The following is a 16,110-nucleotide window of genomic DNA, read 5'->3' as shown; positions in this document are numbered from 1 at the left end:
CAGTTGTAATTTCAGGGGATTTTATAATTGACTGTGTGAGGGATAGGATTTGCGCATTGTGGAATGCAGTACAGTGACCTACAGATGGGTCTCTGGTGGAGGGTTGTCTTGTTGGCAATCATATCAATTTATGACTTTTGAACATCCGTATACTACTCTTTACTTTATTTGTATACCACATTTTATTTTTATGTTGTAAGTTTGGTGATGAATTTATAACCAGTTTTCCACTATGGTTTCAGAAAAATCAACATGTTGTAATGAACAAAGTAAGTTGAAAGAATATGCATGATCATTTAATAAGTTTTACAGGTGAATTCAATTAAACATTTGTATAAAACAAAATATGCCATAAAGAATTTATATATTACATCTAAACAAATATTGCAAAAATGTGAAATAACAATATATCTTTGAAAAAAGATAAAAATAGCTGTCAAACTATAGAGTAAATTTAATAGATGTGTTTAACAAAGTACAATTTCAGCAGATTACACAAGTAATTGAGGGCGAAGAAAGTAATAAACATATACATTTATGAAGTAAAATGAGCTTAATCTCTATAATTTCAGATCTACTATAATGCCTACTAAATGTAAGGAATGTTTTGTTTGGAGGATTTTATATGGTATTCTAATGGACTGATTAGAAGCATAAGAAATGACTTCCGGTCAAAGAATATGTCATCTTTGAAATATGACAAAGGGAATATGTCATCTTTGAAATATGACAAAGGGAATATGTCATTTTTGAAATATGACAAAGGGACTTTAACTCTTTAATAATACCCATGCAGAAGTTTAAATTAAAACTAACTTATGAAAATTTAAAACACTGATTCTAAAGCCAACACAAGTTTCATCAACAAACTAATTCTGAGGCTAACCCATTGGTGTCAAATTTATTTAAAGATAAAACTTAAATTCTAAATGCAGATAATTACTAAAACAGTAACAAAAGCCTTAAAGCTATTGGGACTTGTTTGGGTGATTTGCACAAAAGCTCTAAGCATCACATAATCTCATGAAACATAGCAAAGCTAAGTGATTATAATTAACTAGTATTCTATGATACAGCCAGGCTGTTAATTTATAGACAATCCTGTCTACAGTAATATATAGTAACTCCAACATAAAAATCATAAGATATTTTTATCAAGTTTACAATGTCTACTTATACAAGAATCCTCAGTTATCGTCTTTTACAAAGGAGATTATTTCCATTTATAAAACCCATAAAGACACCAAGAATAAGATGGAAGATCGATTGATAACATACATTATTTAAATATTTGTATTTGTGTCATTTGTTTGATGTTTATTTAAGAATATGTCACATTCTCTTAATTCGGAAAAAGAATTATACAAAAGATCTTCAAAAGACAATGAGGTTTGTGTCTCCTAATTTGTTGAGTCTAATTTAATTGGTGAGTGTCATGGCAACAAAAGGGCTGTACATGTATATAACTGTTTCATGACATCACGTACAAGTCTTCCTTAACTGGTGAAATAATTTTGTAAGTTTTACTGGATTTGTTTGTTTGTTTGAGAGTGGAGAAATTATAAATGTCACTAAACTCCCTCAAAATAATTATAATAGATGACTTCATTGAAACAACTTTCTAGACTAATGCATGTGAACTTTCTGTTTAGTCCTGACCTTACTTTTTAGTTATTTCATCAGAGGTATTTTTGGTATTTCTAGGTATATTAAGATAATAGAGCGATATATATAAATATATACATACTTATAAAGTCATGATCTGATAAAAATTAACAGTATTTACATAAAAATTCAACAATTTTTACATTGATTTATTTTTTTCCTAATTTTAAAAAGGACAAAATTCAACAATTTTTACATTAATTAATTTGTTTCCTAATTTAAAAAAGGACAACTGTTCGACAACATTAATCATATCTACTGGTCCCATCTTTTCAGTATGGTTTAACATTTAGTATTGTGTATATGTTTTCAATGTGTAAAGAAGTGGCAACTCTAAAAGAATCAACATTTTTCACACAGATTTAAAAATGATCTTTCTAAGATTAAAAATTATGAAAAAGAAAAAAAAAAACAAATTGGTTTATATCTAAATTCAATCTACACATTATTCAAATCATTTATGCCATTTCAAGCAAAAATAAAGCTTAAGCATTACACAAGCTGACATGAAAAACACATCTCAAAAATTCATAACTAACATAAACAAATGAATATTAAAATAAAAAAAAAAAGAAGACATACAATATTTACTAAACATCTTGAATAACAAATAATGTGTTTTTGTCGACTATAGAAGTTTTGATAGGGCATATTGGATTACTTTCGGGGATACAAGAAAAACAATGTAGTGTCTTTTCAGCTTTTGTTTGTTTTTATTTAGAAGAAAAAGTAAAAAAAACAAAATTACTGAACTCCAAAGAAAATTCTAAAAGTCCTTAAGGAAATGAATAGTTTCACATTGTTTTGTAGTTTTCCTGATTTTAAGTAATGCTATTATATGAAATATAAGTTACCTTCCTTGTTTTCATAAAAATATTATGTTGAAAATTGGTACTTGTCTAGAGTGAAACTCCAAAAAAAAAATTCTTAGAAAGTATAATTTTATGCATGAACTATTATGTTATCAACAATATCTTTACTGACTTTGATATACAATGCCTTTCATGTATTAAAAAATGTTCTATTCAATGATATACTAAAATATTAAATTAAAATAATAGAGTTCTAATTAAATGTCTTCCAACATAGATTAAAATAAACCAACTTCATTCTTGCATAACTATTGCATTACACTATTTGTCTCCTTATACATTTAATAATTTAAATCGTTATCTTAGAAACATAGCTATCCACAATCGAAAATTTCGTTCTTATTTAAGAATATTACTTGTCCACAATAAAATTTGGAAGCTCAAATCATAGTACACAAAAAAACCAACAACGAAAAAAGTCAGCAATGAGATTATTCTAATGAGGCAGATCCACCACAACTTTGACATAATTAACAGGGAAAAATCCTGTCCTTCCATTTACAGATCCTTCATACCAGTTCTCATCAATCTGAGATATTAACTTGATGTTATCCCCCTCCTGGAACCCAAGCTCTCCCTCGTTCTCAGGTTCAAAGTCATATAAAGCTTCACAACAAGCTTCAGGTTTTGGTGCTGAAAAGATAATGTTTATTTCTTGTTATAACAGTATATAATATACAGATTGCAATCTCATTTTCAAATATCCCCAGCAGATTGGGTCATCTCCTGTTTATGCCTATATTACAATGTGCAACCCCTATATTTTGTTTAATATAATATTTTATATGTTTAAACTCAAATTAAAGCAGATTTGGGGTTGTCTCAATTCTAATGGAAGATTCAGCTAAATACAAAATTTACCAGGACATAAAATAAGTTTTAACATACTAGTGATTTTCTTTCCCCGACTTTTGTGAGTACACAAATAACGTGAATTTAAAACGTCACAAATATTATCTTTCCTTATTTAACTACATCAATAAAAATTAAGAAAATCGTGAAATTAAATGGCTGTGAGGTGGACTAGAAAGGGGTAACCATGAAATAAAGTATCAGCGAAAAATAAGTTGCTTTACAGTATTTTTATCCAAGTGAGCTCCCCTTATTCTTTAATATTTACTGGTTTTTTTTATCTTACCCGAATTAAAACTAGAAGAAGAAGAGTTATAATTAAAACCACCATTGCCATGGTTTGTTAGGTCATTGGGTGCTGCTTCATAAAAGTGGTCAGGGGAGGAGCTTCTGTTAGAAATTGGTCGTGCTTTACGTTCCCTTCTTGGTCGGTTTCCAGCATTTTCTCTCCTACAATAAAAACTTATGTGTTTAATTCTCTAAATACAGAACTTAAAAGTAATTAATTATATTCTAATTCTTATCAAGAATGGTTGAACAAATTTTGGTTTTGAAACAAAAAAAGCAATATAATTATGTAAACTCAATGGAAACAAGTTTCTTGCCTTAGCAATATTGGTTTCAATAAAGAAGTAACCATTTAAAGCCTGAGTAAAATTCAAGTTAAATGAATAAATTGAAACAAAAAAGGTGACATATACAACTACAATATGAAAGATATATCAAACTTTTTTTAAACTGCTACTAGGAAAAACTGTTTTGCAGTGCGAGTCTGCAAAATCAACCAGATGCTCCGCAGGGCGCAGCTTTATACGACCGCAGAGGTTGAACCCTGAACGGTTGGGGCAAGTATTGACACAACATTCAAGCTGGATTCAGCTCTAAATTGGATTGTGATTAAATAGTTGACACAGCATAGGTTTCTGACACAGAATGAATGTGGTCTAATGAACTTAAAATTTTGTTTTGCCTTTGAGCAATTCACTATGCTGTTGAATATTAATCCTCTCAAAAAAATGTTTGAATAAATTTTCTTTTTATTTATGAAATCTGAAATGAAAAAAATTGACCCCCCAATTTTTTTTTCACATCCCCCTTTCCCTTATTTCAAAACTGATCTCAATTCAAAATTCTAATGAAGTTTGCAACAATAACTACTCATTTAAATACATCATAAAATATTAAAATGTAAAAAAAGTGCTTGTTATTACTGAATGGTAAAGATTGTTTTAATCTATCAGTTGGTAGTAAAAGTGAATATACATTGTATATTGTATAAAACAATGATTTAAGTTGATTCAACTACTATTCTGGACAAAGAAAGATAACTCCAATTGAAATCCAATTGGAATTTCTTGCTATTGCACAATATTGTGCAATTAGATATTTCTTGCTATTGTGCAATACTGTGCAATTGAAAATATTTGCTATTGCACAATACTGTGCAATTGAAGATTTCTTGCTATTGCACAATACTGTGCAATTGAAGATTTCTTGCTATTGCTGAATACTGTGCAATTGAAAATTTCTTGCTATTGCACAATACTTAATATAATAATTTTGGATCCTGATATGGACCAACTTGAAAACTGGGCCCATAATCAAAAATCTAAGTACATGTTTAGATTCAGCATATCAAAGAGGCCCAAGAATTTAATTTTTGTTAAAATCAAACTTAGTTTAATTTTGGACCCTTTGGACTTTAATGTAGACCAATTTTAAAACGTGACCAAAAATTAAGAATCTACATACACAGTTAGATTTGGCATATCAAAGAACCCCAATTATTCAATTTTTGATGAAATCAAACAAAGTTTAATTTTGGACCCCGATTTGGACCAACTTGAAAACTGGGCCAATAATAAAAAATCTAAGTACATGTTTAGATTCAGCATATCAAAGAACCCCAAGGATTCAATTTTTGTTAAAATCAAACTAAGTTTAATTTTGGACCCTTTGGACCTTAATGTAGACCAATTTGAAAACGGGACCAAAAATTAAGAATCTACATACACAGTTAGATTCGGCATATCAAAGAACCCCAATTATTCAATTTTTGATGAAATCAAACAAAGTTTAATTTTGGACCCTTTGGGCCCTTTATTCCTAAACTGTTGGGACCAAAACTCCCAAAATCAATACCAACCTTCCTTTTATGGTCATAAACCTTGTGTTTAAATTTTATAGATTTCTATTCACTTATACTAAAGTTACGGTGCGAAAACCAAGAAAAATGCTTATTTGGGTCCCTTTTTGGCCCCTAATTCCTAAACTGTTGGGACCTAAACTCCCAAAATCAATACCAACCTTCCTTTTGTGTTCATAAACATTGTGTTTAAATTTCATTGATTTCTATTAACTTAAACTAAAGTTATTGTGCGAAAACCAATAATAATGCTTATTTGGGCCCTTTTTTGGCCCCTAATTCCTAAACTGTTGGAACCAAAACTTCCAAAATCAATCCCAACCTTTCTTTTGTGGTGATAAACCTTGTGTCAAAATTTCATAGATTTCTATTAACTTAAACTAAAGTTATAGTGCGAAAACCAAGAAAATGCTTATTTGGGCCCTTTTTGCCACTAATTCCTAAAATGTTGGGACCAAAACTCCCAAAATCAATCCCAACCTTCCTTTTGTGGTCATAAACCTTGTGTTAAAATTTCATAGATTTCTATTCACTTTTACTAAAGTTAGAGTGCGAAAACTAAAAGTATTCGGACGACGACGACGACGACATGCCAACGTGATAGCAATATACGACGAAAATTTTTTCAAATTTTGTGGTCGTATAAAAATGTATATTTAATAATTTTTTTAAACATAAAAGTCACTTGAAAGGCATCAATAAAATAATGTTTGTATTTACTTGTCTTCTAAAGTCTGTACTAAAGCCTGTAAAGTTTCCATGGCTGATCGATGGTATTCAGCTTGAGCTTCTATAAATGACTGTAGTTGGCATATATGTTCTACCTGTAAAGTAAACAATTAACAACATTGATATGTCAGAAGATGTAAATGCAGGCTATCATACTATGGTGTATGGGTGCACTACATAATGTTTTTGATTGGAATTTCTATGCCCACCAACTGTGCCCTTCTTTTGAAGATTTATTCTTTAATAATTCATATGGGACTTACTTCATGTAAGAACTCCTTATAGATTTATATCTTATCATTCCGATGAAGAATTTTTTGTTGGTGCGACTTACATCATTTTCTAAGAGGTTCTCCATGGCAGTTTCTGCTAATTCTTTTGATTCATCAAATTTTTCTTCAGCTACCCTTAGGTCTTCGTCTGTAACTTGAGATCCTGTAAAACAAAGCATTATACTTTGTGAATGAGTTTTTTATAGGGAAATATTATTAACAATAAACCTATGAAAAGAAATTCTTTTTAATGAGAAATTTCTAAAACCAGTTTTTGTTAGTTAGTGATCATGAGGTCTGAAGATAATTATTAGTATGATATGAAATCTGAATGATTTCTTGTTTTAACTTATCACAAAGTACCAACTGAAATATAAAAAAAAATCAGAAAATCAGCATAAATCTATTTATTAAATGATATTTTAATAAAATAAAAATGTTTCAGTAAACAATCAAAAATAAGTCAAATTCAGGAAATAATCAATATGAAAACAACTGATAATACAATATCAAAATAGATGTGTCATTACCTCCCCAGCATTTGGGATTTTAATAAGGGCCATAACTCATTCAAAAGTAAAACATCTAGAACAAAATGAAAAATCCAAGACATTATTACTCAGCTATGAACCAAAAATCAAGCATGCTATGACAGCCAGGAAAGAAGAATTCTCAAAACAAAAGTATGTTCATGGGCTGTAATTTGGTCAAAAGTAAGTATGATTAAAAGATTAAGTCACAAACTCATAACTATACAACTATACATGCCAAAACAAGGTCCATTTCATCAGGAAAGACATACTTTAGTTTTGATAACTGTTGCATAATTAAGTATGATTGAAGTAAGGACATAGATAATATGATATAGCCCCACAAGTGTGGTGAGGAATTAAATGTTGATATTTGTCTTTATCGGCAAAGGAGATTTAATTTCCAACATAGTGAATATTTTCTTCTAAGATACTTAATATAAGTACAGTCTTTCACGCTCTACTCATGTTCCTTAACTTTTCTAAAACAATAATTACTAATTCTTTTCATTATCAATGATTATTATCCCTTCAATTACTCAAAAATGTGGAATGTAAAATCATATAATGCTTTCATATTTTATCCCTCATGCAAACAACTTTTACATGTTAACCACAACAATAACCATGGTAACAGGGTATTTCCCTACACCTCTATATCTACAACCAGACATGCCAGACATACACATACATAAAGCACATTGCATGCACATATTGCAATATCTAGCTGGCACGGTAAAAAATAATGTACAAGTATATTCCTATACTTTTCCAGCTATTAACATCACTAGTTTGTTAGATGTCGAAACTTTTGACTTTAGACAAGTAATAGAACACTTTTTTGTTTATTTTTATTCAATATGTGTGCACTTCTAGGTTTCTATCAAAATTGCAGAGAGTCCTTCATTAAAATATGTTTCTTATCTCTTTCAGCATATATCAATAATCATATGTCTTGAACATAATAATTTACATTTTCAATGTAGGGAAGAAGTACCAAAATATAGTAATCCTTGTACACTTGAATATGACTATAAACTGAAAACTAAAGGCAGTCCACTTCTGATATATGATATTCTTGAAAACTGCACACATACAAGCAAACTCTGTTTTCTGTTTTAAACTTGAGCAACTAGTGGTAATCATTATGGAAAAAGTACCCCTTTAAGCAGCTTTTGATGGTTCAACTTCATACCAGTTTTATAAGTCATGTTATTTGAGAGGGTTCATGTTATTCTTGTATTTCCTATAACCCTAAAACCTCTTTACATGCTCATATTATTCTATATACTATTACTATCCAATGTATTCTTAATGTCATGGCTGTATTGCTTGTATTCCTAATATCCTATGGCTACTGATAGTAATGTTTTGCTTATTTGATTTGGTTTGCCTTGTGCTTATTCTAATTTTATTGTATTTTCATCAAATGAAGGTAAATCACATGAGAAGATTGACACCCTAGACAGAAATGTTTGTCCTGGTGTTGGATCACTCATTAAAAAAAATATCTAAAGTTCTCTCTGTTTCAATGTTATATGATAATGAATTGGAGAAAACTGAAGATTTCAAGCAGAGTCAATAAGATATTCATGCTTTAAGCAATTTTTACTGAAGCTGATGATAAATTCTGATACTGACAGCATAATATTAAATATTCTATTCCAAGGGGAGGTAACTCATTTGTCTGGTTAATTAGAGCATTCTAATATAATAAAACATTAATACTACCTGCGCCTTTGCTTGTTGTTTCTGTTTGTAAAGAGGTACATGAAGTATATATAATATGAAATAATTATTAAGTTTGAGCTATGTCCCTATGTTAAAACCACTAAAACCACAGGCAACATCAAATATGAATAGTAAGAATTGAATCTTGTAGGATTTGATTTTATATGTTCATTGACAGTAATGTCAAATGTTACCTCCCTTCTGCTACTAATTCAAACATTAAACATTTAACTTAGATGGTTTATTCTAACGTATTTTGTATGAGTTGTTTTAAGTCTTGTTCATTAAGATTTGACCATATTTTTTAAAAAGGTCTTAGTCATTTTTTTCTTCTTATAAATGTTGTATAACATGTAAACTATGATAAAATTTTCAGCATCATGATATACATTCTGATAAAAATGGCTTTATATAGAGTTGTCTCATTGGCACTCATACCACATTTTCTTATATCTTTTAAATTACTAAAAGTCAAAATCTATCTGAGTGATATTTTGGAACAACTGATAAGTTTGATATAAATAAATGGTGCATTATGCTAATCGTAACAAATATATCTTTTTTTAAATTCAATTCAAGAAAATACCCCAAAAAAATAATTTATTTGAACATTCATTTTTGTTTTATCTTTAATATCTCAATTGTATTTGAATATTGAATCAAAATTTCATCATATAAGGAACAAATGGAATAGAAAATTAAAAAAAATTCAAAATGATTATAGTGCAAAATATATTTAAGCTTTAAGCTAATATCTACATGCTAGTTGTAAAATTTCAAACATATGAAAGACAAATATACTAGTGTGTAACTGTTCAAAGCTTTTGATTTACATTCCACTTTAGATATCTTCAACGGTAGATTCTTAACAATTGTATATTATATCCAAGCAGTTTTTTCCAGATTTTTTTTTAACTTTAGTTCAATAGTAAGGATTATAAGATGTACTTTGTATTAGATAAGACTTCAGGTTTTCAATTATTTTAATGTTTAGTTAAAAGTGAATTTGCACAACTCTTTATTTTTGTTGAGCTATCAATTTGATTGTGGATTGCCTATCCACTTAGTGTCAAGATTTCAGAGGGTGGATTATATGGTAGTAGTTTGAAATGTATTCTTGGGTAATTTCTAGGACCCAATTATCAAAGTTGCCCTGAACATTTTTCCTACCCAGTTTACATTAGATGGGACAATGTTTTATGTTCTGTATGACTAACAGTCGAAAAGTTGCTATAAATGTCATTGTCCTGTTAAGGTTTAATTTTATCATTAAAGGTTTTGATCACTATTTTGTGGCTCCATAACAGGGAAATTGAAGTGTGATTTGTTAATGAGACAGCAATCCAATAAAACAAGTTTACCAAATGATACATCTCAAGGCCATATTACTGACTTCATTCATAGAAAATAGAAAAAAACATCACCTGATATGTATGACTATGTTTTCATCCCAATTCTAATAAAATGTGCTTCTAGGACATTCCATCAGTGCTTTTCCTTTTGAAAGCCCTATTAACATGCCAATGGTAGGATTTGAATCTCGTATAAATGACTAGGGCTCATTTGAGGGGTGGTCTGAGGGACCCTGATCCTGAAATCCCAAGGTGCGAATTTTAATGAAATTCATATCCCTACATCCCGAAATTAAAAAAAAAATCTTCCCACACCCCGTACAGATTAATCCCGAAATCCCAAGCTTAAAAACACCCAATCCCAACGTCCCGAATAAGTCATGCTTCCATCTAATCTCTACCATACTTTCATTTTGGCCACTACTTTCACTTTCAACAATAAATTTGTATGGCCCATTTATGGGAATTATGTTTTCTAGTCTGTTCGTCCGTTCATTTGTTCGTCTGTCCTTCTGTCCGGTTTCAGGTTAAAGTTTTTGTTGAGGTAGTTTTTGATGAAGTTGAAGTTCAACCAACTTGAAACTTAGTAAATATGTTTCCTATGATATGATCTTTCTAATTTTAATGCCAAATTAGAGATTTTACCCCAATTCATGCTCCACTAAACATAGTAAATGATAGTGCCGATGTGGCATCCATATACTATGGACACATTCTTGTTTCCACATGTTTTACTTATATCAATATATATGCAACTGGTATGACACCTTAGATCGTAAATATTTCAGAAAAAAGTAGACAGAATACAGAGAGTCTCTGTATATTATAGTAGCTATAGTATAATTGTAGTTTACAGGCGAAAACATAATTGTCTCTAAGGAGGTATAATAGTTGTGGTTCTTGCTATCTTAAAAGCCTTTTTGTGCTCATGCGGCGTAAAGCAACCAACAATCAATCGATGCTATCTTAAACCCATGATATGGAGAACGCTCTGATTGGCTTATTTATTTTTCATTTTTGTAATCTATCATACGATTAGTTGTTCTTGTGCATGTTTAAAACCGGACGTCTTATCTATGATTAAAAGTCAGTCTGATAACGGAAACAATATCTTGACACCTATTTCCTCGTTTTTCTCCCAAAATAACTCAATCTGAATAATTATAAGAACGGATGACAAATGTGCAGCCTATGCATGTTACCTAAAGAACACAGAGGCATGATTAATTTATTGTGGAAGGAAGAGAAGCGACACACAAAATGAGGTCTTCTCGATTAATAGTATAGATTAAAAAGATAAACTGAAACTTTTACAATAACATTCCAACATTTTTCTAATAAACAGCTGGAATGCTAAGCACAGCTGACTATATTAATCTGTCTAAAACAACAATCAAGCAAATAATAAACTAAATCACCATGTACTACTAAAATAACCCTTCAACTTAATATTTCTGGGAATCAAAATATTACAATTCCTAAATTTTCCTGACCTGCCATTCATTTTTTTTAAATTTTTATCTCATTATCTATATATATACCTTTTGTACTCATCTATATATCTTAAGATGATATCCCACCCCAAAACCGTTGTGCCTTTCTAGTTGTAATACAGCACAGGAGTTAAATAAAACATGAACATCCCTTCCTCCAAAATTTGTTTTCACTATATGTGCAAAATTGTAAAAAACTGCTTTACATAATAAGCATAAATCTTTCAGCAAATGATTAAGAAGGAAATCTTCCCTAAATTATATGATATTTTAAATAGTACTGAAAGCCTGGCTGACCACCATTTGCAATATACATTGAAATCAATAGTACCTTCTCCTTGAGTGAAAGAATAGCATGAAAGAAGAAGACATGTATTATACAATGAACTATTAGTTATGGGTACACAGAAAAGATGTCTCATATAATTGATGAATACAGTCAGGAAAATGACTAAAACCATTTCTTGTCCAAGTATGCTTATGTTATAAGACATGAAGATCTTATTTCAGAGTTCAAGAATAAGTATTGACCTAGCTTTCTCTATAATTGATAGTTATTTATTTCAGCTGCTTAGGTCATATTTAACAGAATATTTTAAGTTCTTTCTTGAATTCTGTTTGTATCTTCTTGTATTTGAACAGTTGAACAGGAAATAGACAATTTTTAGAATATGATATATTAAAATAATAATCTATCATAAGGGCTGTTCCATAAAACATGCAAAGGACCCAGGTAAGGCACTTCAAAATCTTCACTATAAGTGAGTGCCTAAATTTTTATGTTACAGTAAAAATATAAGTTAAAAATTCTACAATTTTCTCTACAGTAGTTCTCTCATTTTCAAAAGTGTCTTTCTTGGGCACCATAAATGTTTAAATGGAACAGCCTTTATTCCTAAACATACATTCCAAGGTATTGTATAAAAAAATAACTAAAAGTCCATCAGATATTGTGAAAATTTCCTATCATACTTATTCTCTATATTTATAAAATGCTGTATTTCTAAAAAATTTGATTACAGATATTGTTCACTTCTCAAAAATGTAGTGTCCGAGTAAAATAGCAGAAAAAGAGAGGTATGTATGAATTTTCACAACTCGAATGAACATCTTATTCTATATTTTCACCTTTATAACATATTTTGAGGTTATTATCTGAATGATTTTTCAAGCATTTAGCAAGCTTATATCTATCTGACATCTATAAAACACACTCTGCATTTCTCTAGACAAAGACTAATGCAATACCTTGTCATTTGACATGAAATATCAGTTAATTTCTAAATTAAGTTTATGCAAATGGTGAATGTATCTTTGACTTGGGCACTTGGTCATAAAACTACTCAGACTTAGAAATCAACCAATCAAAATTACTGTATTTGGTGTTTCAAGCACAAATTTACTACTCCCAGGACTGAGTAAAGTTTTAGGACCAAGAGATCTGGGACTAAAGTTACAAACTTTACTCACTACTCAGAGTAGAAACAAATTGAGCTAGAAAGACCAAATCAAGTTTTGATTGGTGGACTTCTGAGTTGGAGTATAATGATCTTACTCCAAATATTAATGATTCAAAGGCCTGGGGTTTTTTTTATTTTTGAATTTACCAAACATGACATGTCAAATGCCTTAGACAGTACATTAAACATATAAAAGCTATAGTTATAAACATGTTTTTATGAAATCAGATGGGGACAAAAGCTTTACAGGTGATCAACAGCAATAGTTGTTTCTTTTCTTTTTATAATTGCAAACATGTGTCTTAGGTTTGCTCAAATCACGTTAAAAATTTGATAGTATCACTGTTCGTAACTACAAACAAATCTCATCACTCAAAAATATTTCAGAAATATGTATATTTCAAATTAGCTAGGGGGATTTTAGCTTTTCTTTTTTTTCCTTATATTTATTTAATCAACTTAATGCTTTACTGCTTTTATCTCAATCAACTCCCACATGTCATGTGTTCTTTTTCAAAATTATTTCATGGATCGTTATCTTCCATTAAAATTTCATTTTCATTGTGACTAAAAAGGACTAAGAGTTGGAACTTTGGTTAGCCACTTTTATTTCCTTTAAAATTTCACTGTTTTCTGATCTAAATCTTTATTAAACAGTTTCACTTCTACTATACTTTTACGAGAATTTCATTTTTTTTAAAAATATGTTTGGCTTGACCTACACAAATCTTTTGCTGGTTCAAACCTATGATTATCAATTTGTGAACAAATTTGTTTGTAGTCCATCCTAACATCATGCGAAGAATGAAAAATAATACTTAGACTTTCTAGTGCATATGTCCTTACCTCCTGGGGAAAGATATAAAATAAATTATCAGTATACAGTACAAATATAGTGAATAATTGTGTCAATTTAAAAAAAAATATATATTGGGGCATGAGTAAATTTTTCCTTGTAAATTTTACAGTAAAACATACAAAATATAAAAGCTCATCAAAATTTAGATTGTTTTCAATAATACTTTCACTCTGTCATGACTGTATATTTCTATTATGTAGTTAAATGTGTTATTGCAGAAAAAACCAACAACCTCATTAGTTTTTAAATAAAAAAGCTCCTTACAGAAAAAAAACCTCCACGCCCCCCCAAAAAATTTCTGATGTTTTCAATGACTGTAAAATGTTAATTGAAGTATTCACTGAGAGTCACAATGTAAGAACCATACATATTTCCATGGTAAACTTTGTGAATTAATTCATTAGAATGTCTGTTTATACATCAGATTAGTTAAGTATTGTGATGCCCAGTATTATAAATTAATGTTTGCAGTGCACAGTATTCTGGTGTGTAAAAGGCAGATAACAGCAAGAGGATTTGTCTCAGGGAAATAAATAAGTAATCCAATAAGATTTTTAAGCCCTGAGTGATAATTTTCTAGATATCAGTGAATTAACAAGGAATTAAGATTGTCACAGAATATGATGTACATAGTACATAGATTTTTCCTAAACAATTAGAGGAATCTAAGATAGTCACAGAATGTATATATACATCATATTCTAAAAGATAATAGTTACTGGATGAATTTAAGATTGTCACGAAATATGTTTCAATGCATACATATAATCAGATTTCTCTTAAACAACAGAATGAATTTAAGATTGTAAGAAGCCTTTTGCTGAAAATATTTCTAACTTAAACAAACCTTTATCCTTCTTTCTCTTTTTACAATCATAATCTAATCTTCTTCCAGATAACTTTTTCCGATGATGCTGAAAAATTTAACATGACAGATTAAATCTTTGACAACTGAATAAATGTACTGTATGAAAAGAGAGGACAATACCAAACTGAAAGGAAACATAAAACTCAGACGTACTGATATTATTATTATTATTATTGACTTTATTTCCTCTTATACAGAGATTATGTCATAACATATATACACATTAGAACAAAATACAAAAAAAACAAACATATTTAGACAGTTCAAAGTATCAAAGGCACATATTTAAGCAATTTTGATTGTCGCTAATGATCATCAGTTTATCGATAAAAGAGTTTGCATGTGCTGTTTACATGCTGGACACATAGTTTTGAGAATGCAATACTCTCGTCGTCATCAAGCTCGTATATAGTGTCACAGGATAGAATAGTGGCTGTGAATTCTAGAGACGATAGGCTGTCCATATACACACTAAACTGTATTGGGTTTATGTTTATAATGTCTCTCCACATTTCATTTCTGTTATCGAGAACAAAATCACATGAGCATAGTATATGTTCTAAAACGTTTGTAAACAGTTTCCCGCATTTTTCACATAGGAGTTGTTCAGCTTCAATACGAACAATAGCACACAAGTCGATAATGTACTTTGATGCTACTCTTAGATCTGGATATCTCTTTGCAATTATCCATGCTTTATGTAACTTAATGACTGGATGGATAAGTTTGAAAAAGTTAAAGTCAATGTCGTTTGAAATCCTTTCCAGCCACTTCAATTGTTCAGTCTTGTGGATGTTTTGCGACACTACATTGTTCCAGATAATTTTTGAAGGAAAAGATCCAAGTTCAATAAGATTTACAACATATTGCAAGAGATTGTACTTAATAAATAGTCTATACATATCAGGAATGAAACCAAGCTGATTGTCCACACACGTGTATTTAAATTCTAGCAGTCTGGTCATCATTATCTGCTTTGGTAGATGAGCTGAGTTTAGTCTACATAATCTGCCGAAAAATAAAAGTTTGCATTTGTCAATATAACACTCAATGCAGAGCCATCCAAGAAGGCTGGTACACTTGTCTGATCTGGACCTTTTAGGTAGTCCTTGTACTGCTTTACATACGAATCTGTGAGCTTGTTCGAGCAATAGTAATTCAGATTTGGTTAGATCGTTCCACAGTTCGCAACCATAAAGTGCCCTTGTATAAGCTAATTGGTTTACAATTTTCAAACATGTGGATGTATTCAAGATAGCTGGATGGACACCAGAGTTCATA

General features: G+C 30.1%; 1 protein-coding gene across 3 annotated transcripts in view; it reads right to left on the bottom strand.

Moving 5' to 3' along the window:
• Positions 1 to 280: 280 nt before the first annotated feature.
• LOC139520835 (endophilin-A3-like) overlaps positions 281 to 16,110 on the bottom strand; it is a 41,355-nt gene continuing 25,525 nt past the window's right edge. The window contains exons 6-11 of one of the 3 annotated variants that reach the window (XR_011663962.1): positions 14,809 to 14,875; positions 6,599 to 6,699; positions 6,256 to 6,359; positions 3,676 to 3,839; positions 1,420 to 3,170; positions 281 to 1,315 (exon numbers count right to left, since the gene is read on the bottom strand). Coding sequence is in view for 2 of the 3 variants with exons in the window: in XM_071313815.1 (XP_071169916.1) it covers positions 2,974 to 3,170; positions 3,676 to 3,839; positions 6,256 to 6,359; positions 6,599 to 6,699; positions 8,798 to 8,820; positions 14,808 to 14,875 (657 nt within the window). In the remaining variant the exon portion in view is untranslated. Of the gene's footprint in view, positions 3,171 to 3,675; positions 3,840 to 6,255; positions 6,360 to 6,598; positions 6,700 to 8,797; positions 8,821 to 14,807; positions 14,876 to 16,110 lie in introns of all 3 variants that reach the window. The other 2 variants (XM_071313815.1, XM_071313816.1) reach the window with 2 other exon arrangements.

Source organism: Mytilus edulis, chromosome 4 (assembly GCF_963676685.1).
Source record: "Mytilus edulis chromosome 4, xbMytEdul2.2, whole genome shotgun sequence".
In the NCBI taxonomy this organism is placed as follows: domain Eukaryota; kingdom Metazoa; phylum Mollusca; class Bivalvia; order Mytilida; family Mytilidae; genus Mytilus; species Mytilus edulis.
This window is presented reverse-complemented; position numbering and strand designations above follow the sequence as displayed.